At 46.7% G+C, this 24,830-nt stretch overlaps 2 protein-coding genes across 3 annotated transcripts in view; one reads left to right on the top strand and one right to left on the bottom strand.

The window, feature by feature from the left end:
* The first annotated feature begins 2,791 nt into the window (after positions 1-2,791).
* HDC (histidine decarboxylase) lies at positions 2,792-24,726 on the top strand. Its single transcript, XM_027571420.2, is given in 15 exon segments — positions 2,792-2,923; positions 5,423-5,595; positions 9,177-9,290; positions 10,251-10,350; positions 10,353-10,372; positions 12,750-12,884; positions 13,137-13,229; positions 13,231-13,281; positions 13,746-13,812; positions 14,519-14,571; positions 14,573-14,682; positions 14,773-14,863; positions 18,693-18,791; positions 23,158-23,259; positions 23,399-24,726. Coding segments are annotated over 15 exon segments (1,986 nt in total). The 5' UTR covers positions 2,792-2,895; the 3' UTR covers positions 24,149-24,726.
* SLC27A2 (solute carrier family 27 member 2) overlaps positions 18,913-24,830 on the bottom strand; it is a 60,479-nt gene continuing 54,561 nt past the window's right edge. Inside the window, exon 10 of one of the 2 annotated variants that reach the window (XM_027571423.2) lies at positions 18,913-19,051. In XM_027571423.2, coding sequence (XP_027427224.1) covers positions 19,022-19,051 — 30 coding nt within the window. In that variant the 3' untranslated portion in view covers positions 18,913-19,021. The remainder of the gene's footprint in view (positions 19,052-24,830) is intronic. The other variant, XR_003515837.2, reaches the window with a different exon arrangement.

Genomic DNA, 24,830 nt, shown 5'->3' with positions numbered 1-24,830 from the left:
AAAATTCCCCATTTAAAATGAATAATTCACTGCTTTTCGTATATTCACAGAGTTGTGCAACCATCACAAGAATCAATTTTAAAGCATTTTCATCACCCTTTTCCCCCAAAGAACCCTGTTCCCCTTAGCTGTCAAGCTCTGACTCCTTCCCCTCTGACCCAGCTCCTGGTAACCAGTCACCTTCTTTCTGTTTCTACAGCTATGACTATTCTGGACATTTCATATAAATAGAATCATACAATATGTGGTCTTTTGCGACTGGCTTCTTTCACTTAGCATGTTTTCAAGGTTCATCCATGTTGTTTCATGGATCAGTGCTTCATTCCTTTTTCTTATGGAGTAATGTTCTGTTGTATGGATATACCACATTTTATTTATCCATTCATCCGTGGATGGACATTTGGATTTTTTCCCTTTTTTGGCTGTTATGAACAACATGTATAAATTTTTGTGTGGACATAAATTTTCTTGTGTATATCTAGTAGTGGAATTGTTGATTCATAAAGGAACTTTATGTTTAGCTTTTTGAAGGACCGTTTTCCAAAATGGCTACATCCTTTTTATGTTCCCACCAGCAATACATGAGGGTTCTAATTTCTCCACAACCTCACCAACATCTGTTATTATCTGTCTTTTCTTTTTCTTTTTAAAGTAACTTCTACACCCAACGTGGTGCTTGAACTCACCACCCCAAGATCAAGAGTCACATGCTCTACTGACTGAGCCAGCCAAGTGTGCCATCTGTCTGATTATAGCCATCCTCGTGGGTCTGAAGTGGTATCTCACTGTAAAATTTTCTGTAGCAATTAAAAAAAATCTTTTATTTCAAAATAATTATAAATCCAGAAGAAGTTGCACAAATAGTGCAGAGTTCACAAATCATTCTGTTACCAGCTTCTCCCAATGGTAATATCTTACATAACTTTAGTAAAACGTCAAAACTAGGAAATTGACATCAGTACAATACTGTTAATTAGGCCTAATTCAGATTTCACCAGTTTTTTTTTTTTTTTAAGGACTTATTTATTTGACAGAGAGAGACACAGCGAGAGAGGGAACACAAGCAGGGGGAGTGGGAGAGGGAGAAGCAGCCTTCCAGCGGAGCAGGGAGCCCGATGTGGGGCTCGATCCCAGGACCCTGAGATCATGACCTGAGCCGAAGGCAGACGCTTAATGACTGAGCCACCCAGGCGCCCCAGATTTCACCAGTTTTAAGATGTCTTCTGTTACGGACTGCATGTTCAAATTCATATGTTGAAGCCCAACGCCCAAAGTGATAGTATTAGGAGACAACTAGGTTTAGGTAAGTGCTGGAGGGTGGAGCCTTCATAAAGGGATTAGGGTCTCATAGGAAGAGGAGGAGACTAGAGTTTTCTTTCCTCATCATGAGAGGATACGGCAGGAAGGCCGCCAGGGAGAGGCTTCTCCTCAGACATGGAATCTGTTGACACCATGCAAAGGGATTTGTCAGGTAGGCAGCTGGATAAGAGATTTTGGAGCTCAGAAACTGGGAGGGCCTCATGGTATAAATTTGACACAGGCTCTGTATCTATGTGGATGTCACATAGGTAACATTTAAGCCACAAAAATGGATAAGGCCACCTTGGGAGAAAGATGAGAGCAGGGTAATGCCCTGAAGCATGCCAACATCGACAGCCTGATCGGAGGCTGCAGACAGCAGAGAGGTAGAAGGGAGAGTGTGACAGGCCATTTCCTGGGAGCCCAGAGAGGCTGTATGCCTCAAGGACCAGGAAGTAGTAGCTGTCCAATACCGCCAAGAGGACAAGAAAGATGAAGACCAGAAACAAAAAAATTCTATTCTATTTGGCAATTTGAAAGCATTTGATCGCTTAAAAAAAGATTTATTTATTAATTTGAGAGAGAGAGCATGGATTGGGGGGGCAGAGGCAGAGGGAGAGATAGTATCTCAGGCAGACTCCCCACTAAACCCAGAGGGTGCAGCTCCAACTCACGACCCTGAGATCACAACCTGAGCCCAAACCAAGAGTCCAACGCTTCCCTGACTGCATCCCCCGGGCGCCTGGCATTTGATCACTTTTCAATTCTTTCCCTCTCCACAGAAATCTTTAGTGAAAGGTGAGAGATTCATGCCGTCTGAAGAGAAACCAGAGCATGCATTTGATTCCTTTTCCTCAGAAGGAAGCTCCAAGAGTCGTGTTGCCCTCCTCACAATAGTGTCTGCGTGCCCTTTCTCTCTCTCTCTCTCTCTCTCTCTCTCTCACACACACACACCACACACACACACACACGCATCCACACACGCACCCTTTCAAGCGCTAAAAGCGATGAAGCCTGGGTGATGTTTCCATTTTTATTCTTTTTGCTTATCTGTGTTTTCTCATCTCGCTACAGCAGTAAGTGTTAAGTGGTCATTTAGAAAATCCACTGTGTTAGATGATTGTATCTGCGCGTCCCTGAGCGCCAAGTGGCCAGCCGGGCAGCGTCTCTCTAAGTGCCTGTCCCTCCCTCCCTGCTGCTGAGAGAGAAGCAATAGCAGGAATAACACCACTCATGTGGGCCACTGCCTCCGCACACCCTTGGCTTTGTTCTGGGCCGCGGAGCGGGCGCTCTGTCCGAGGCGGGGGGGGGGCCTATGGCCCGAGGCCAGGGGCGGAAAGGCTGCCTGCAGGTTTGCGTTGCTGAGTGCACTGTTTAATTTAGAAGGGCCTTTTATCCTGGATCTCTTAACCAGAATCGGGGAAAAAGGGGTGGAGTTCATGAAGCCTAGAGGAAGGGCCTTCGAAGGGTGGAGCTAAGGTGGAAGAAGGGAGAACCCTTTAAATAAAGCCCCACACGAGTCGCCCAGGAGTCTGCCCTCCGTGCCCTCCGTGCCCTCCGTGCCTGTCTGTGAGCCGCCGCAGCCCCGGGCAGAGGATGGAGCCCGAGGAGTACAGAGAGAGAGGTGAGCGCTGGGCATCCCTCTCTGCAGGAGCAGGTGCTGGGGGTCCGCCCTTAGATTCGGGGGAGGGGGTGTCATTTGACAGGAGGAGTAGAATTGCCCTCCCCCGAGAGTTGGTTTCCACAAACTTTTTCGTGAGGAAGGAATGTGGCACCCCGGAATTTAAAACTTTCTCAACCTCTCTTTCATCCTCCCTCTCCCACTCTCCTGGGTCTCCCTTTTCCTGTCCCCTTTCTCATGAAGAGAGGATTTGGATTCCCCAGCCACTCAATGGGAAAAGGGGATTATTCATATTCTGAAGCAGAAAAAAATTTTCCCCGAGTATTCTGTAGTCACTGCAAAATCCTTTCTATGTATTCATTTCTCTATGTGTGAATCTGTCAGTGCTGTTCTTTCACTTAGTCCTTCATTTCCTACGGATTTAGTGAGCAGCTACTATATCTCCAAGCCTTGTGGAATGAGAGAAACCAAACGGTTAGCTTGTCGTCCGGCATGGCTCCTTAAGAGGGACAGGAGATAGTTGCTTCTAATTTTTCTCTTTGTGACTTTTTATATCCTCCCCACCGGTAAGTTATGCTGCCTAAGATTTCTTTGCCATTAAATCCAACTTTTCCTCTCCCCTCCACCCAGACCTAACTCACCAAGTAGCTAGCGGCTTTGCAACTCAAGTCTGCACTTGCTTATTTCCGGGCTTCCCCAGAGCCTCAGGCAGGTTCCCGCGGCCATCCATCCTGTGTGTAGAACACGAATACATTCCTTGTCGCCTCCGGGCAAGTGCAGGGCCAGGTCCAGCGCTCTCAGAGCCCTGCTGGGGTGCCACCGCCCTCAAGAGAAGCAGCAGCTGTGGGAGGGTTGGAGGAGAGCGAAGGGTGTCAAAATCTCTTTCTCTTTCATAGTTTTTTTTCTGGGATTGGTCCTGCTCATGAGAATCTTCCATGAGCTGGTGCAGAGGCAAGAAATCACGTTCTTTCTTCTCTCTGTTTTATCTTATCTTATTTATTTATTTATTTTTTTGCATGGGGAGAAAAGCCTAAGGAGTACTAAGGAGGAATTATAGATACTGAGAGAGACAGAGAGAGGGAGATGAGCACACAGACACAGAAAGGGAGAGAAGCAGAGAGGGAGCCTCAGAGGGAGGGAGAGACAGAGCTGAAGACTGAAGCCCTGTCCTGGAGAAATGAAAGGGGAGAAAAAATAATTTATAGTTGCTTCAGAGTATTTGAATTGGCTATTTTTCTTCTTTATTTATTCGTTCATTCATTTGATTTTTTTTTTTTTTTTTGAGCATCTGAGAAATATCCTGAGCATTGAGGCGTTGGCGCAAGCAGAGGGAAAGCAACTGAGTGATTAAGACCTGGTTTTGCGTACTCCTGAAACTGATATTATACTATATGTTAACTAACAAGGATTTAAATAAAAACCTGACACAAACAAACAAACAGAAAGACACGGTTTTTCATTTTCCCAAGACTTCAGGCTAGTGCAGGATTCTTGGTCTGGGTCTATGCTTGTTGCTTTAGGGATGCCATGAATCTCAGAAATTATACAGCACTTTTTTGTGTGTGCAAGCCCATAGTTTTCATCAGATTCTCAAAGAAGTCCATGGGGTCCAAAAGTGAGAAATTACTGGTCTAATGGGAATAGTGAGCAAGTAGATTTTTCAACTTGTCTCAGGACCTGGCAGGGGAGTTTCCATCTATGCTAACAAAGAGTATAGGGCGTGTGTGTGTGTGTGTGTGTGTGTGTGTGTGTGTGTGTGTGTGTGTGTATAGAAAGAGCCACACAGTTTCTATAAAACCTGTAAGGTAGTGAATTAATTAGATGTTCTGTTTTTGAGAAGAAAGGAAAGGTAGGAGAGACAATCAAGGTTGATATGGATAAGGGAAAGGGGAGGGAAAATATTTTACTTCAGTGCTTGAGATTTATATTTCATGATTTTTCTGTCTTGTTCATTTGTTCACTCACACACTCCCTCCACTGGTCATTCATTCCGTCACTTATTTTTCCATTCATTTTTTTAAAAAGATTTATTTAATTATTTGAGAGAGAGAGAGAGAGAGGGAGCCCGGGGTGGGGTGAGATGGGGAGAGGGAGAGAGAGTCCCAAGCGAACTGTGCCATGCTTGGAACCTGACGCAGGGCTGGATCACATGACCCTGAGATCATCACCCAAGCTGAACCCAAGAGCTGGTCACCTAACTGGCGTCCCCCCCTCGCTTTTTTATTTTAAGTAATCTCTACCCCCAACTCAGGACTCGAACCCACGACCTTGCGATTAAAAGTTGCATGGTCTACTGACTGAGCCAGCCAGGCGCCCCCACCCTCACTTATTTTTAAATTCTGAAGACACGGCTGATGCTAGGGATCAGACCTTCTCCCCATCAGCCCAAGAATCCATCTCCTTCTTCACCAAGTCTCTTGGCCCTGACCCAAGGCGGTCAAGCATGGACTGGCCAGGCCCAGTTGGGGGACATGAGGCTGGTATCTCCTCCCTCCCTTGTAGGAAAAGAGATGGTGGATTACATCTGCCAGTACCTGAGCACCGTGCGGGAGCGGCGTGTGACTCCGGACGTCCGGCCTGGTTACCTGCGAGCCCAGCTGCCGGAGAGTGCTCCCGAGGAACCTGACAGCTGGGACAGCATCTTTGGGGACATCGAGCGAATCATCATGCCTGGGGTGAGCTACAGTCACCACAAGGGTGACTCTGGGTTTCGGGGCATCGGAGGGTGGGCAGTAGGCCTGAAGAGAGGCCTGCCTTGGGTAAGCCTGCCACTTGGGCACCAACATGCCAGCCTGTCGTGTGGGCATGTGGAGGGCCAGGGCTTTGAAATTAGGATTCTGAAGCCAGGGCTGCCCTGTGGTGCGGGGTGGGAGGCCGGAGGGTGTTAGAACCTCACCCCAGGGCCTAGTCTGATGGATGCATGACAGTCCAATGGGATGAGGTGAGGATGAACATGGGGTCTGAGCATGACAGAGAGAGGAGGATGGAGACGGTCCCCGAAGTCCCAGACGGCAGAGTCAGGGACTTTCCCACAGAGTGCAGAGACTGGCTGACGGGAAGGAAGGGGGCCGAGAAGACACCCTCCCTTAGGGCACCCCGACTGTCACATAGAGAGGCCCAGGAGCTGAATGAGACCCTGTCAGTCCCCTCCTTTCTCCTCCCGGAAGTGGGAATGGTGTCCTTCACTCTCAAGGGGAGGTCTCACGATTGAGCTGCTTTTCAGGAGTAGAGAGGAACTTTCCCTGGATCATATATTCCTGGTGACAAAGAGCACAGCCTGGTGATGGCACTGGCAGGGCCAGGGAGCAGACAGAGGCTGGCTGGTGCTTGGGCTGGGGCCTGCCTCTGTGGGCCGTAACACTGTCCCTGGCCACCACGGGCGAGGAGCTGTGCCAAGGTGCTCATGCTAAAAGTGAGAGCACCAGTCTTCCTCCCACAGAAGGGCTGCCTTTTACTGAGCTCCATGTCACATGCCAGGCCCTGGACGAACCCCGTTACAGGCTAGCCGGTTCTATCCTACGGTGACCCTACGATCCCTGTTTTACAAATGAGGAAACTGAGGCTCAGGGATGTTAATTGTTTTCTCAAAGTTACAGAGTTTGTAGGCTGGCAGAGCCAAGATTTTAGCCCTGGGCCAGTCTTATCCCACAGGCTCTTTCTCCTACACTGATACCTCCTCTCGTGTGTGACTGAGTGTTCCAGCCTGAGCCTGGGCACCCAGGCGCCGCCCTTCCGCGGGACCCCAACATGCAGGTTGTTCTCTTCACTCTGTCTGCTTGGGGCACTGGTGTCCTGAATGGCATGTGTCCAGAGACCTCCCAAGGCTGACTTGGGATTTGCTTCCATCATCCCCTAAAAACTTTAGATGGGACAGAAATATGCCTGGAGGCAGGGATGACAAATTATCCAAACTCAGAATAAATCTGTACAAATGTAGTGGTCGGCAGGTTTGTATTCATCTCTCTCTGACCACTCAGCCTATTTCACAAGCATCTTTTGAAAAATTTCCATAAAGCGTAAAGCTAGTGCCCCGATAAGATTATCTCATGGATTTCATTCTGTAAAATGTAATCTGCTGAGGGACCAACTGTAATTTGATAGTGAGACTGAGAGCAACTGTCAGAGGGGGTGGAAATGAGCTGATTCGTTGATTGTAATTCCAGCAGTTGCTGAGGTTATGGTCAGAGAGGCTCATTTCTGAAACAGAGGTCTGTCTGTTCTTGATAAGGGTTCCTCTGGCTTATCTTATCATATTTATCTTGCAAGAACAGATAATTGCCTCTTGATAGGGTTAGGGGATGGAAGCCCTTCTTTGGGGTTTCCAAAATACTGTCACTAAGGACTCTGATAATGAGGGCCCACTCTTCCAATGCCTCTGAGAGACGGCCTGAAAGCGGTTGGCCCTTTGACCAGCACCTTGTTGAAGACTGGATTCATTTTTCCCTCCCTGCCATCTCCTAGACACAAAGAGATTAACTGCTCTTCTGCTTTAATTCCAACTCTGGTTAGAAAGACCTCCTCTGCGCTTCATGGGGGTGGAGAGAGAGAGCCGCTGAGGGAAAGAAGGCAGGGTGCCACCGTGTTCAGGAGTTTGGGGCCCTCGGGTCAGAGAACCTTGGGTTTCTGTCTTGGCACTGTCATCTGTCCCTGTGAGGTGTGGTGTGATCACAGGGATGCTGCTTCGCACTAGCCGGCCCCCGATTCTTATCAACGGGTTAATGGGAGAACCTATCTCATGGGGGTACTCTGAGAATTAAATGAGATGAAGCATGGGAAAATGGAAGATATCATTGTTGCTTTCCACACATTTCTCCTGGCGAAAACCAGAGGAAGAGGTCTGATTATCTAAGAGTCAAGTCAGATTATATGATGTGTCTATCACCATGTGATTAACTCATCATTAACCTTAGTGCTTTACATTTTGCCAATTTCCTCCCAGACCAATCCACATGACAACCCCAGGAAACAGGATTTATTTTATGCTGGGAAATTAAGGTGCAGAGGAATATCCTGTTTTTATGGGGTCTGCATCATATATAAATTTTGAGATCCCTTGTAAGAAAATAAAATTAAGTATCTTTCTCAAAAAAGACCCATGCAAACACTGGACCTTGGAGCTTAAGTTCATTAGCTTCACAATAAACCTACAAAGTCACACAACTGGTTAGGGACAAAGGTAGGACTGGAACCTGTGTCCTTGGACTTGAATTGTATGCTCCTTCTACCACACACACTGTCTAGGACACTGTCCTTGCTAGTGAGGGATTACAAGAATTTCTGCACACTAAATATCAGTACACTAAGATGTTGACTAATGAGTTCTCAGTAGCGTGGGACATCTAGAATGAGAGGGTTCCATGGGTTCAGGGAAAGGATCAGAGGGGGCTGGGGAACTGGGAAGGGTTTGTGGAGGAAGGGAGTGTTTTGTAGCTTTCTAGGAATTGGCAGGTTTTGGAAGTTTCTGTCAGTGTGGGACGTGCCTGCTTGTCAGGGGACACAGCATTGCTCAAAAGCACGAATGCAGAAATGAACAGGGCATCTTCATCAACAAGGAGATGAAGCCAGATTAGATAATTAATGAGGCCGGTGAGCTTGTTATGGTGGGGCCCCGTCTATCCATCCACCTGGCTCCTGCTTACATCCGGTTCTTCAGTCTGACTGTGGGCTCAGGGCTTAACTTGGAGGTAGGGGCCCCAGGCCCATGGGCTGGCACTTCTCCCGCCCTTTTCTCTCCTTTCTCCATCCTCACTGGGAAACGAAGGACGGCTTTGAATCCATTCACACTGACCCTCTGTGGGAGCTGTGCACCCAGAGAGCTCGGCGACCCATAAAACAAAGGATGCTTTTTTGCAAGAAACTGGATGGGACAAGCAACCTCTCCTTCTGAAACTCATAGTCTCCTCTTCCTTCTATTACGGGGCAGGGGTGGCGTGGGGGATAAGCATGGGAGACTGAGGTGAACACTATCCAGAATCCACAACCCTAATTACTATACCAGTTTTCATTTTGCATATTCCCTTCTGGTCTTTGCATACTTACAGGTGCCCCATTGAAGAGGTAGCCTAGAAGATGAGAAATGTAGGTGGCAAGAACACCATGAATATGTTTTATATTTTTATGGAGTTGTGTCATTTACTTGACTTGACTGTCTTACAAGGGTCAGCCCATCTCTAGAGTGGCCAGGGAGGGTCTCTGGTAGAGGAAAGCCTCCCGGACATGCTTCCTGGTGCCACACATGTACATGCTGTCCCTCTAGGTGGTACACTGGCAAAGCCCCCACATGCACGCCTACTACCCAGCCCTCACTTCTTGGCCGTCGCTGCTAGGAGACATGCTGGCCGATGCCATCAACTGCTTGGGATTCACCTGGGTGAGTAACCATGGCCGTAGCTGTAACTGGTGGCAGCTGGAGATGTAGCAGAAAGTGTCATCCTGGGGCAGGCGTATTCTGTCCTGATCTCTGAATGGGGGTTCTAAGTTAAATATTAACAATGGCTACATTCTTTGAGCTTGAACTTTATAGAAATTATCTCATCTTATCTTTTAACCCTATGGAATCATGAGTATTGGCCCATTTTGCAGATAAAGAAATGGAGACTTGGTAACTTATCTCCCCAGGATCACACAGCTCATAGAGACCGAGATGACATTTGGACTGAGATCTGGTTATTGCTACAGTTTGTGATCCTAACTAAGCACTTTGGTGCCTATGGGTTTAACTTCCCCTGGGCTCTTGTCTGTGAAGGGTTAGGGATATATCCTCAGACTCTCCTTAATAACCCCCTAAGGACCAAGCTGCTTTAAATTGTGCCAGAAGCCTCCGCGAACAGCTTTATATTTTAAGCCTGAACTGTTATAGGGTGTGTCAGGGAGGATGGAGGGCTTCGATGGGGGAGGGGGGAGAGTTGCTATCTTTTCCAGGAAGGAGTGCTTTCTTTCTTAGTCCTAAAACTTGCCCTTGGCTTTCAGGGTGCTGCTCACCTGGGTATTTTGGGGACTAGGGAAGCCAAATGGAAGCAATCATTTCTAGGGCTATTCTCCATGGAACTTTGGGGAGTTAGGAAAGACTTTACGTCATTGAGGTGGGGCATCAATCCAAAGCCCTACATCCTTTTCCCTCTCTGTTGTGGCAGCGGATGGGGTGGGAATGGGGCACAGGGCCTGACACGGACCCCTTCTCCGGGGTTGGGGGGGAGATAGGCCAGGTTCCCACTGATAGTGTGGGGATGCAGGGAGGGCCAGGGCAGAGACAGATGTGTTTCTGGGGCTGGTGGGGGGACATCTTGGTGTCCTGGGGGCTGTCTGGATGAAGTTGCTTTCCCTCTTCCAGGCCTCCAGCCCTGCATGCACGGAGCTGGAGATGAATGTCATGGACTGGCTGGCGAAAATGCTGGGACTCCCAGAGCACTTCCTGCACCACCACCCCGGCAGCCAGGAGGAGGCGTCCTGCAGGTGCCTACCTTGGCAAAGCTCCTCCCAGCTTGGGGCCTGAGTAGTGAAAGATAAGCTGAACCCTGTTGCAGGCCATTCTCCTGTTTTCCACGGAGGTTCCCCCCTCCGCCACTGCGTCACCCCCTCCGCCACTATCACTGCCATCATCGTCTTGCCCTTAGCCTTTGTCATTATCCTGATGGTCACCATGATGGCCGACGCGGCCCTCAGAGCCACTGCCTCGGCCGCTATCACCACTCCCACCGTGGCTGGCACCGCCACTCTTCCTTTTTTCTCCTTTTTCTTTGAAAAAGATTAAGAAGTCCACCCATGGTCACATTTCCAGTACTGCTCGATTCAGTTTCTTTGTTTCTTACCCGACCGCTCCCCTTCCTTGAATCATTAACACCTTACGGTAAAAGGAAAAGAGAAGACAAGGAGAGACTTCTTTGCCCTCCCTTCTGGGTCCAGGACACCCTGGGCAGTGAGAAAAATGAACACCATAAATTTATCTTATCCTACAGCCCTATCATTTGGATATCTGTCAAATGATAGTTCCTCAAAGATTTCTTGTGTTGTTAAGAGCCATCGGCATAGTGGAGCTTGCTAGGAGCCTCGCGTTGACCGTGCATATTGCTGCGTACTTTTGCATCTATAAATCCTTGATATTTATGAGGGCTCGGTTCTGAGAACTTTGAGGACCCCCCAGATTCCTGAATTCTACTCTAATACATAATTTTCCTAGTTTTACAACCTCTAAGATAGAGATAATAATAACTAATAATAGAGCAACAATGTTTTCCTCAGAGAGTGTGTATGAACATTCAATGAGCCCTTCTCCTTCTTCTTTTTTAAAGATTTTATTTACTTGACAGAGAGGGAACACAAGCAGAAGAAGTGGGAGAGGGAGAAGCAGGCTGCCTCCTGAGCAGAGAGCCCAATGCAGGATTCGATCCCAGCACCCTGGGATCATGACCTGAGCCAAAGGCAGATGCTTAACCAACTGAGCCACCCAGGTGCCCCTGAATGAGCCCTTCTTTAAAATAAAGATAGCCATGCTGCCCTAAGATGAGAACCTGGAAATTTTGCTGGGCTCATTTGCTAGCTGAATGACTCTCCCTCTCTCTCCAGTCTTGCAGCAAGATTAAAATCCTCCCAAGGAAGGCAAATTACTGCATGCTGGGGACCTTCTGGGTCGTTTGCAGATAGTTACAACTTCAGATAGTATATCTGGGCGACATGCTAAATGTCTGCCATACAGGATCTTGCTTTTCATTTAATTATCTCAAGGACTCTGTAGGTAAATACTATCATCACCAATTTTTTGAGATAAGAGCACTGGAGCTCAGAGAGGTTAAAAACTTGCCCCAGTTGCCCTGCTGGTAAGTGGAAGAAAGGATTTAAACACATGCTCATCTACATCCAAACGGCGCATCCTCCTGTATTCATCAGCCATGTTCAGTCCTGTAACATCTCTGAGCATTGCTATCCTCATCTGTAGACGGGAATCACAAGTACCTCAGCGAGGTTTTATGAGGAGCCAGTGGGATGACAGAACGTTTTGTAGACTACAAATTATTATTATTACTATTCTGCTGGCTTCCTTGTTGCAGAGTGATATCCAGCTGCTGAATATCTAGTGGGATCTGATCTACACTGCCATCTGCCAGGCTTTTTAGCAGGGAGAGCAAGGAGCTCTATCTGTAGGAAGAGTTCAAGAAGCAAAGACACCAGAGACTGAGTGAATGAATGATGAGAAACCTTTAAGAATTCTGTGAGGTTGCTGAGGGGCCCACTGGATTCCCACAGTCATGGCCAAAACAAAGTCCTAATCCAGCCTTCATTTGGTTAATTAATTAGTACACCCACTCTGGGAGGCAGCCGAAGGGGTGCTTTTCATTTTATAAACAGAAAAGAGTCCCCGGAGGGGCAACGGTAGCCCAAGGTCATAAGAGCCACTGGTAACAGAACCAAAGCCAAAGTGACCAGCCTCTCACATTAAGCCAGGACCCACTCTCTCGGGAATGTCCCTTTAGAAACAAACTCCATTTCCATGTCTAAACTGAATAAATGAACAGTTCTTTATTTTTAGCAAGCTTTATGTGTGGAACAAACATATCTATAGGCAAATTTGTATCTAGCAGAGGCTGAGCAGTCTCTTTTTGGTCTGTGGCCTCTCTAATAAAGATGTTGGTATTAGGTGCAAATTTGCTTTCATGACTTCCCGGGGCAATTGGAAGAGAGGCTGGTGTCCCAGGAATGCATGGGGTGTTGTGAACGGAGAATGCGGGATAGATCTGTGAGTCAGGAGAAAGGACAACCCTTTGGGCAGGGCCAGGGGAATACGCCAGGGGACGAGAGTAAGAGGCTGCCACTGGCAATCCTTCTTCCACTACAGAGCACAGTCAGCGAGTCCACCTTGATCGCCTTGCTGGCAGCAAGGAAGGACAAAATCCTGGCAATGAAAGCATCTGAACCCGGGGCAGACGAGTCCTCCCTGAATGCCCGGCTCATTGCCTATGCCTCTGACCAGGTGAGTTGCCCAGTACAGGCCAAACCCTGGGGCCAGGGCTTGGCTTCTGGAATCTTCGTTCTTGAGTAATTTTTTTCTAGACATGAGTATGCAGGAGCTCAGGGCGGCGCAGGCCTCAGAGGCTCTCTCCAGGGCTCATGAGGGGGAGACACACAGAAATGTTATTTTCGATTCCCCTAGTCTGGCTTCAGCAGTTTCGGGGGGTGCTCGTCCCGGGTGGACTCTGCTGACAGGTTTCCATTGTCCTTCTAGGCTCACTCCTCAGTGGAAAAAGCTGGTTTGATTTCCCTGGTGAAGATGAAGTTTCTGCCTGTGGACGACAACTTCTCACTCCGAGGGGAGGTTTCTTCAGAAAGCCATCAAGGAGGACAAGGAACGGGGCTTGGTGCCTGTTTTTGTAAGTCAGAACATGTTCTCAGCTTAGAATGATAGGACCTGGAGGCGAGGAAGGAATTTGGGCAGAATTTCAGCAAGTAACATGCTGGAAAAAAAAAAAAAGGCGCAGAAACAGTGTCAAATACGATGTTTTACAAATTATGAGTTGCTATTTGTTGGTGTGTTAGGACATAAATTTTGTGGGTCATAATCCGTATAAGAAACAAGAATAGAAACCATCAGAGTGCATTCCTATAGCCAGAATTGTATGGTTTGGTGAAACTTTTCTTTCACATGCACACATGTACTAGATTGCTGTATAAAATGTATTTCTTACTGCGGGTCATGGTAAAATGTAATGTGAAATACACGCTCTTCCAGTGGGATGGGTAGGATAGATAATAGCTGTGGTTAAATCTTTTTTTTCAGGCCAACTGTGTCACATGAGCCCACCTTCCCACATTAACTTCCTTTATTTTCCTTCAGGTGTGTGCAACACTGGGGACCACTGGGGTCTGTGCATTTGACTGCCTGTCAGAGCTGGGCCCCATCTGTAAGTGTCTGCCCTGTCTGGCTAGGAAGAGTCATGAACTTTAGACTGTTCCCTAGGGCAGGAACCTGAAATTGGCTCCGTGGCATTATCTTCCCCCTCGTGGGTCAGTGCAGAGAGCTTAAGAAGAGCCACTGAAGGTCAAAAGGCAGCCAGGGCACTGTTTTTCCCAGCAGTGGACTGGGGCTTAGAGCTGCCCCCCAGCCCTTGCCTTGAATCCTCTCTAGGAAGCAACAGTGGGAGAGTCTCGGGTTTTCGTGCCCTCTCATTTGTATGTCAAAATCTACTTAAAACAGGCCATATGGGAAACACAGGGTAAAGGAGGCACCGTGAAATATTTTCTATTCTAGGCTAAGGAAAGGAAAATGGTAGGGTAGGGGAAACCATGGGGGAAGATATAGGTGGGGAAGAAACCCAAATTGGGGTTGCTTTAAAATCCCTAAGCAAGAAACCCACTAGGAAAGAGAAGACAATCCCTTCTGGAACATTTGTGTTAGATGCGTTAACCCTGCTCTCCGGACCAGTGGGGAGTTGCTTTCTGTGCCAGGAACTTCTAGCCTGTCGACCCTCTGGCTGGTGAGAGCAAAAGGCCGGTTGTGGCTTCCGTGGATTTTCCCTTCTGGAGGTCCCCCACCCCTCCTGTCCATGAGCTGCCCCTGTGGCCCTTCCCCCAGTCCTGCCTCCCAGCCAGGCAACATTGTCTCATCAGGTGCCACTGAGGGGTTGTGGCTCCACATCGATGCTGCCTATGCAGGCACGGCCTTTCCTGTGCCCCGAGTACCGGGGGTTTCTGAAGGGCATCGAGTACGCCGATTCCTTCACCTTTAACCCTTCCAAGTGGATGATGGTGCACTTTGACTGTACTGGCTTCTGGTGAGTGAGGCAGCCAAGCTTCCAGCCCATGGGAAAGCCTTGCTTCCTCTGGAGAGGCTCAGCCACTAATGCCTGTTTGGAAACCCACAGGGTCAAGGACAAGTACAAGCTGCAGCAGACCTTCAGCGTGAACCCCATCTACCTCAGGCATGCCGACTCAGGCATGGCCACTGACTTCATGGTGAGTGGCCAGAAACAGTCTCTGGGATGGAAGCTCACTGCACCTGACCCGAGAAGGTCTCCTTGATGTTGACTTCCGTCCGAATTTGGCATATTGTGAATCCATCCCATAATATGTTGCTGTATGCCTTCGGTTCTAAGCATATCGAATGAAACCCAGAAAATTGTTAAAAAGCCTAGAAAATGAGACCAACCTCTGAGGCAATATGCCCATTTCCTGAATATTGTGGCATTCCTTAATTTCCAGAGATGTCTTTTCTACCGTGAGTGGATCGATTCCCTTTTGTCTCCCATCTTGGATAATCTTTTCTGCTTAGTGCCCAGCAGCAGGAAGGGTGGAGAATCTCCATGGTAGGGAAAAATGCTCCTTGCTTGAATCACTTTCATCTTTTGACCCCAGGGCGGTGGAGGCACGGTGGGAGGCTCCACGGGAGGGGGTGGGGCACAGGTACCCTTCCTGAGCTTCTGGATGCTGCCAACTAGTCCTGGCCTTCTCAGCTAGTTGCACCTCTGTCTCTTGAACCTGCCCACGTTCTCAGCCTGTACTATCTCCTGGGGAAGTGAATTCTTCAGATTTACCTCTCAGTTTGAAGAGGAGCCTTGCCTTTAATTATAGGGGAGACAGAGATGTAAACCAGTTATATCCGTGGCCAATGGGGGGCATCAGAGCAGAGTAGACGAGCTTGGTTTGAAATGCTACCCCAGCAGTGGGTCTTTGGGAAACTTAGTGGCTCTCTCTGAGCTGTGGCTTCCTCATCTATAAAATGGGCACAGAGACCCTGATTTCACAGACCCTGATTCACAGAGGCTGAAATGGGAACATACATGTAGATCACTTAATGCAGTCCTGGGAATGTGGCAAGTGCTCAATTAACGGTAGGGGTAATATTGCTAAAAATCCTTCTTTTAAGCTGCAGAGATTCACTATAGCAAAGTGGTTAAGCGTTGAGGTGCTAAAGCCAGATGGCCTGTGTTTGAATTCTTGTTTCCTCCATTTATTAACCTTTTGTGCTTGGTAAAATGACTTAACCTCTGTGTCTTGGTTTCCTCATCTGTAAAATGAGGGGTGATGATAATAATATGGCTTCTTAGGCTTGTCGTGAGATTAAATGAGTTAATGCAGTGAGGCAGAGAGAGCAATGCCTGGTGTCTGTGATTCAGTTTGTAAAGAGATGGTTTTGTCTTGTCTCCTTGGGCAACTGAATGTCTTGACCTTTTAGTCCTAAAATAACAGCTCTGTCATCTCTTGATTGTATTGCTTATTCTCCCTCAGACCAGCTCACATTTCCTTTAGATTTTGAAGATTTTGATTGGAATTGTAGCTACTCAGCTTACACACCGTCAAGAGGTTGATAAAAATAGATGAGTAATGGTTCTTGCATCTTCACTGCCCTGTCTGGTAGGTTTTTAGCAATTTTTTAATTAAAAAAACATTTCCACAGCATCCCAAGGGGCAGAGCTCTTCAGGATAATTCTAGTTTCTTTCTTGAGTGTGAAATGGGAAATGGTACCCGTTCTTCCATAAGTGTATTTGGATCATCATAACTTAAGAGCATTATCTTACCTTTGCCCCTTTTGGATCTCGTGTTACCTTTTTGTTTGCTTGTGTGTTCCCACCAGTGTCATGAGATCTTTCTGTGGTTTGTTCCCATCAGTTTGGAGATTTATGGTACTCTCTCTCTTCTAGATAACTTATTATAAAAAATATTGAATTATACTTTTCATAGCACTGGTCCAGGGGAACCTCTATTAATTATATTTCCACATCCAGAAGGTGCGCTTTATGCGTTTTCCTTCCCCCACCTCTAATTCTATGGATTCCATTTTAAGTCTAAAAGAGACTTCTAGAAAATGGAAGCTTCTATCTGTTGTGATCCTGGAGTCTTCACTGCTGCTCTGACCCAAGCTCTTTCTCCCCCAGGTGGCTGTAGCTATAAATAGAAGCCCAGCCATGTTTGAGAGGAGCCAGAAATAAGCAGCATCCTGGGAGAGAAGACTTACGGACTTCATCCCTGGGCTCTGGCACCACCTAAAATCAGGGCTAGATTTTCTGACCTCAAGCTCCCACTAGCAGATGGGCTTCCTCTGGAGACGCCTCAGCCACTAATGCCTGTTGGAAACCCACAGGGTCATGGACAAGTACAAGCTGCAGCAGACCTTCAACGTGAACCCCATCTACCTCAGGCATGCCGACTCTTGCCTTTGGCAGGGGAGACCTGCAAAATCTTGGAAGGACACAGAGGAGGCTTGGGGAATGTCTCGATTTAAAGAAGAGCCACATCACCCTTTCTAAGTCCAAATTTCCTGCTCTAACCAAGAATATCAGCTAGCTGGGTCAGCATGGATTGGTTTTGGAATAGTGACAAGAGGAATAACTGAGCATATGAACATAGTGTGAAGAAATAAAAAATAAAATAATCTCTGCCTCTCATTTTAATTTGCTGGTGAGATAAAGTAGCCATTTGCCATAACCATTTGGGAAGCCATGTTTCTAGAGAAGGCTCTTATTATCCATTCATTATTCTCCCAAAGTGTCCATCTACTAAGGGATGGAACTGACTGAGTTCCCTGTCACAGGGATTTTGTCCTGTGTCCAGGTTTTGATGCCCTCTGCTGGTAAACCAAAGTCCCCAAGCTGGAAAACAAAGGCTTAGTACTTGACATAGGAGAAACATTGTCTATCCACAACGGGACAGTGTCCCCAAAGGGAAAGTGCCCATGCCAGGTCAGGAAGTGAGTATGAAGGGTGAAGGTGAGCACATTTTTGAGGATTTGGTAATCCTGTGGACGAGTACATGAATATCAGTGGAACAAATATTTATTTTTAGTCAACAGAAATTGTGGTGAAGCTTTCTGACATTTGAAGAAGAGGTCATTAGAAACTACATTACCACATCAGGGTAACTGTCAGTGTTTTCCAAAGCCTTTGGTCTGTTTTCAGATGTGTGAAACTGGTTTGAAATTGGTTTGAAAATGTTTCGATCTAGGGTGCCCACGGCCTTGAACTTTAAGCTCTGTTGATTTGGTTACCAGGAACAGAGGGTCAGTTTTAGTTTCACAGAGGCCCAGATGTGGATGCTTATTTGAAACCTGAAAGCTGGAGTCATGGCTCCTGAGGGCACGGGAATGCCACAGGAATGTCACAGGAAGAAGTCAGGACCAGACCGTGACATTAAATAATGATCATCTTGGCTCTAGGCAGAAAGACTGCTGTGATTCGTAGCTCACATTTTTATCACCTAAATAGCCACCGCTTGCTGATGACTTCCTGTGAAGCTCTTTGCATTGGTTCTCTTCGCGCCACTTCCTTCGGAGGTGCTGCTTGTTCTCGGTCTCACGAGGAGCCAGTGGGTGGCATCACCCAGGAAGTGGCAGACCCAGAGGGGAAACCCACGTCTGCGGGGCTGTAGCGTCCCAGCTCTTGACCACTCTTCTTTACATTTTTGGGAGAATAGAAATACTATTCTCTGCAATTCGAGGAACTTAGATTCTTTTCGAGAAAAAAAAATGTATTGCCCCATCTTGAATATCAGCCTGAAATGTTTATAGCAGCATTTGAAGCAAAATGGCTTCTCCTTGGTTCAGGGTCATGGGCTTGGTTTCCACTTGTCATGCTCTTGGACAAGGGTAACTCTTGGCTACCTTCCTACGTGACAGGGCAGGCTTTGGTAACTTGCCTTGGCTTTTTCTCCTTAGCAACAGCTTCCGGAGTCATGGTGACACTGTCTATCCCTGGAGGGCAGGGCAGGCAGGGTATGACAATGCCAAGGAGTGTGTGAGGGAGCAGCGCCCTTGCCTCTAATCATCAGCCCTGTGTGCCTTTTTTCTAGCACTGGCAGATCCCCCTGAGCCGGCGGTTTCGCTCTATCAAACTCTGGTTCGTGATTCGGTCCTTTGGCGTGAAGAATCTTCAAGCACACGTCAGACATGTATGTAGTCTTGTTGTGTGTCCTTGTGGGGGAGGAAGACTGGTTTCTGCCCAGGGGACCTGCGGTGTATGGCTCAGGTGTCTGGGCCTCTTCTTGAGCTCCTGGGACTTGATTATTCAAGGTAGCCATTTCTTTGTTAGCTCGAGGGACCCTGAGCAGAACATGACACCGGGGGGCTATCTGCTGTCTGTTTCCCTGCAGGATGGTCTCATTATGCCTTCTGTTAGTCATCAAGCACCAGGTAGTGATGGCCTGAGAGCCTATTTTGCAGAGAGAGAAAGAAAATAGATCAAAGGGCAGCATGTGTGTCTGGAGTAGAAACATATCTTTCTAAGAATTACTCTGATTATCACAGCTGCCTGAAAATTTGAGTCACTCGTGGTTATGCCTGAGACACGGCTCTTCTGGCTTGGACATGTAGACCTACCAAGTCTGGAACAAGCCTCTCTGCTTTGTATCAATACCTATTTACCGAAGGTAAATATTTGGTACAATTTATTTTAACTCAATTCAACAGCAACAACAACAACATCATTGTGCTAGAAATAAGACCCAGAAGTAAATGAGACAGGCAGTGCCCCTCTGTCATATTCTTCATGAAACGGGCAGAACTTGACTAAGAATTTTGGCTAGTAGCATTTTTCGTCCATTTCTCCGAGCGCCTATGAATAAGGCAAAACCATTGATAAAAGCCATGGATAAGTCCAAAGACCTTGTCCGTTATCACTCTGTGTGTCTTTCCCCCTTTACCTTCCCTTTAGGGAATTTCTTCTTCATGAAATAAACACAAAACCAAATGAAATGGTTGAAGCAGTAACTGTGACCGGTTTACTGTTGGTAATTTTACATTTGTAATAAACATCAAGGTATTTGGCAACCGGATGTTTATTAATGAGTGGCTGTAGTAGGCATGTAGTAGGGACATCAGGCACTTTGTGCTCTCTCAAGATCCTCAGACTCAAGATTGGAGGTAGTGGGCCGGGAAATGAGACAGTGGAGGTTGCAAGTCACCAAGAAAGCTCTTTTGTGTGCAACTTAGGACCGGATAGTGTAGGTGCTGGTCGACTCCCTAACGCTCCTCTTGCAAGTCAAAGCTCCGAATTCCATCAGTTCCCCCACTCCGTACACTAGGCCCACACTTCTGGTCCTGGCTTTCAAGGACCCGGGTATCAGCCTTTATTTTAGCTCAGGCTTCTCACTGACCCATTACAGCTGTGTCCTCAGTCTGCCTCTGCTCCTTCACCTGTACTTTGTCCTTCTGGATTTCTTTCTCTTCTCCAAATGTTGTTAAAGGATTACATTTCATTTCTCCCAGGAGCTTCCCTGACTATTCCATCTGCTCTAGTCACGGTCACTGCTTCCTTGGCATTCCTAAGATGACCTACTCAAGCACACTTATAAAACTGAGCTCACAGGGGACCAATCTCCCACAACAGTAAGGGGTAGAACCAAAACAGAGTTGTTGTGAGTTAATTTTATTTCTTCAACTTGCCTGAGATCATAATTATTACTTGCATAGGGTCTTAAGTTTTAAAAATACCTTATAGTGTTTCATTAGATTCTTACAACAATGCTTGGGATGGCCACCCTGACCAGCCCCATATCATAAGCGAGGCTCAAAGATGGTAATTGCGCTGCTGAAGAGTGGAAAGCCTTCTCGCTTCACAATTTTGGGCTATCTTCTACTATGTGAGCTCTTGAAGGTTATGTAAAACCAAGATGTGTATCTCTCTGTCATACAGTAATGCTTTAGAGCATGGAATCTGGGTTTGGTTTTTCTGTTCTACCCTTTACTATTTGGTGACCTTGGACAAATTACTTAAACTTTTGTGTTTGGCTTCCTGATTTATAAGATGGGAAATGATAGTACGTCTCAAAGCTTAATGGTGATGATTAGATGAGATAATACATATAAAGCCCTTACTTAGTACAGGACCTAATACTCACCTAAGTATTCATTGAATATTTTTTCTTTCCTTTCCTCCTCCTCCTTTTTCTGCTTCTTCCTCTTCCTCCCCTTCCCCACTTCTCCATTTTTTTCCCTTCTTCTAATGATAACAGATGACTGTCCTCATCAACATCATCATCATCATTCATCATTTCCTATCACCTACAATTGGGATTGGTAAACTTTTTCTGTGAAAGACAGACAGTAACTGTTTCTGGCTTTGCGAGCCATACTATTTCTCTTGCAACTATTCAATTCCAACATTGTAGCACAAAAGCCACCGGTAGACAATACATAAACAAATGGGCATGGGTATGTTCCAGGAAGGCGTTGTGTTTGGCCTTGGGGCTGTAGTCTGCCCACCCTCGACCTAGATTGGTTCAGGGCATGGGTAGCAGCAATGCTTTCCCTCCTCATGAAGGTGGCAGGGATGCTGAGCCATTTTCTCTCTCCCCTGGCCCCTGCTTCTACCTTGTTACAATCAGCTTACATTGTAGGAAGCAGCGGAGCATGGTGGGAGGAGCATGTACTTGGTGACCAGGAGACCCGCATTGTGCCACTTGTACCTCAGGGAAGTCACTTTCCTTGAGCCCCGCTGAGAAAATTAGGAGGTTAAGACAGAAGAAACGGGAGTGTGGTGTGAACATGGTGAAGGAAAAGAAAGGGAATGCTAAGTCTGAGATCAGAGGCTTGAAGGGAAGGATAGATCAAAACCTAAAAAGAAAGAAAAGAAAGATCCCAGTGTACTCAAGGAAACAGAGGTCCCCCAACATCCTTCCTGCTTATTCTTCTGGTATAACAGCTGGGCCCACCCAACCACATCCTGCTTGACACCAACTTCATCAACTTTTCCATTAAAACCAAACTTGACCTAGTATAGTCAATGATGGACTGTCTGTATGCCACGTGTATCCCTTGTATAACCGACTGTGTAATGGCCAAAATTGAGAAACTGGGGCAAAAGTGGTGTGATTAGCTAAAGTCCTTTGAGTTCTCTTGAAATTGAGTATCAAGTATGAGAACCAGGTGATTCAATGAGAACCAGGTGAGAATAATAATTACTTAGCAAATATTTTATTGAGAACCTTCTAGATGCTTAAAGAAACTTTTTAGAAATGAAAGAAAAGGTAAGTCCTGTCCTTGTTTAGTTAATAATTTTAGGTTTTAAAAAAAAGGAAAATTTAAAAAATGACAAACTTCAGTGAAAGATTAATATGGTACAAAGGTTTAAATTTTTTTATTGTGGGAAAATATCCATAATGTAAAATTGACAACTTTAACCATTTTTAAGTGTAAAATTCAGTGACATTGTGTACAATCCCAATATGTGCAACCATCATTACTATTTCCAGAACTTCTCCCATCATCCCAAACAGAAATGCTGTACTTGTTAAACTTGTGCAGAGGGTTTTTTCTTTCTTTCTTCTTTCTTTCTTTCTTTTTCTTTCTTTCTTTCTTTCTTTCTTTCTTTCTTTCTTTCTTTCTTTCTTTCTTTCTTTCTTTCTTTCTTTCTTTCTTTCTTTTCTTTTCTTTTCTTTCTTTCTTTCCTTCCTTCTTTCTCTCCTTCCTTCCTTCCTTCCTTCCTTCCTTCCTTCCTCCCTTCTTCCCTCCCTCCCTCCCTCCCTCCCTTCCTTCCAAGATTTTATTTATTTATTTGAGAGAGAGAGAGAGAGAGAGAGAACACAGAGGGAGACTGAGCAGGGAGCCTGACGTAGGGCTCCATCCCAGGACCCTGAGATCATGACCTGAGCCAAAGGCAGGTGCTCAACTGACTGAGCCACCCAGGCACCCTGAGAGTTTTCAATGATGTATGTAGGGAGGATGTATAAAAATATATTCTCTGTGGAATGAAAAAAAAAAGAGGGGGTAATGAAACAACATGTGAGGTATAAGGTATGAAAAGGTTTGAGAGGCAAGGGAAAGATGTAGGCTTAGGATAAGGGCAGGGCTTTTGACAGCCCACATGGTGCCTCTACATACTGTGAAAACAAGAATCTCTTCCTCTGGGCAGATACAGCCTGTACAAATTATCTGGATGGGAATGCAGAGATTGGGCTGGGTTTTGGCCCTCGCTTGCCACCTGGACCAGTCAGAAAGCTGTGAAGCCAGGATATGAGGCCAGATTGCATTGATTGCAAAGCACATGCATTCCGGCTCTGGGGCTGAGTTGAAAGAGAGCCCTCAGAAATGAATTCCTGAGGTGGATCTGATGTGACAAGCAATAGGACATTGCTCACGGGAGGTTTTCCAGCTTGGAATATGAGCTAAATCAAATGGAGAAGAAAATCAGGCAGAAGCCATTCAGAACTCTGTGGTTCAAAGGTGTCACGTTTAAACCCATTTAGCAGTGTGAAACTTTATGCAGAATTGTCCCTTGCCGATTATTAATCTCAGTTCTCTCTATATTTACAATTTTAGGGCACTGAAATGGCAAAATATTTTGAGTCTCTGGTCAGAAATGACCCTTTCTTTGAAATCCCTGCCAAGAGGCACCTTGGCCTGGTGGTTTTTCGCTTAAAGGTAATGCCATCTCCCATGGCTTATAATTATGTTATTTGGTGGTTGTTCAGCCTCTTGGATCTATAAATACTGGGCTTCTGGGGATGCTTGTGGGGGGGGGATATGACACAGACATCATTTTTCTTTATTCTTCAAACAGGGTCCTAATTGTCTCACAGAAAGTGTATTAAAGGAATTAGCTAAAGCTGGCCGTCTCTTCCTCATCCCGGCCACTATCCAGGACAAGTTGATCATCCGTTTCACTGTGACATCCCAGTTCACCACCAGAGGGGACATCCTGAGAGACTGGAATCTCATTCGAGATGCTGCTACTCTCATCCTGAGTCAGCACTGTACTTCCCAACCTAGCCCTCAGGTTGGGAACCTCATCCCCCAAACCACGGGCCCCAGAGCCTTGGCCAATGGGATGCCCCTTCAGTCTGCCCATGGGGCAGGCTATGACCAAGCCCAGGCCAGGAAGATCATCAAGCAGCCTCAGTGTGTGGGGGCCAGTCCTGTGAAAAGGGAAGACAGCTGCCATCTTGAAACCCTCTTGGACCCACTTGATGACGACTGCTTTTCAGAAGAGGCCACAGACGTCACCAAGCACAAGCTATCCTCCTTCCTGTTCAATTATTTGTCTGTGCAAAATAAGAAGAAGGCTGTGCGTTCCTTCAGTTGCAACAGCATGCCTGTGAGTGCTCAGAAGCCACTGCCTGCGGATGGCTCTGTGAAGAATGGTGGCTCCTCCAGGGCCAGAATCTTCTCTAGGTTCCCAGAAGAGATGATGATGTTAAAGAAAAGTGCCTTCAAAAAACTCATCAAGTTTTACAGCGTCCCAAGCTTTCCAGAATGCAGCTCTCAGTGTGGGCTCCAGTTGCCCTGTTGCCCTCTGCAGGCGATGGTTTAGACCAGGGGTTTCAGCCAGAATCCAAGAATGTGTTTCAGGGAGTTGCTGAGCCCCTCAAAATTGTATGCTGAATTTGTGTGCTTATGTGTATGTGCATTTTTCTTAAGAGAGAGCCCATCACTTTATCAGATTCTCACAGAGGTTCATGACCCTTGACAAGATACAAATGGGTAGCTTAAGGCAGCATGGTACAGAAGGCCCCAGCCATCTGGTCAGAGAGAAAGGACCCCAGGAAGTGTACTGACAGGCAGCTTCTGTGGTTCAGCTTGTGATATGAAATATATTATAGAAATAAATTGTACTTGTCCCTGAAAAACTATCTTGTGTGACTTAATTGACCACTGAGACATTGACTAATTCATCAGAGCATATCCTGGAGCCTAAATATATGTATTTATGGATTCTACTTTTTGGGATGTGGATTTAACTCTGAAAGAATGACTTTGGAGGAGCCCTTGGTATGAAGAAGGCAGGCAGTTTGAGGCAGGCACTGTGACTCACAGTTTATAAATGAGGAGACCGCGGCCCCAGGTCACAAAAGCTTGTAAGTGGGCAAAGCCAGGTCTCCTTGTCTTTGATAAAACTCATGCTATTTCCACCGTGCTGTACTTGATCAGAAGCTCACAGTCCAGCAGGCCCCCCCCCCCCCCCCCCCCCCCCCCCCCCCCCCCCCCCCCCCCCC

This window comes from Zalophus californianus, chromosome 6 (genome assembly GCF_009762305.2).
Source record: "Zalophus californianus isolate mZalCal1 chromosome 6, mZalCal1.pri.v2, whole genome shotgun sequence".
NCBI classification, from domain to species: Eukaryota; Metazoa; Chordata; class Mammalia; order Carnivora; family Otariidae; genus Zalophus; species Zalophus californianus.
This window is presented reverse-complemented; position numbering and strand designations above follow the sequence as displayed.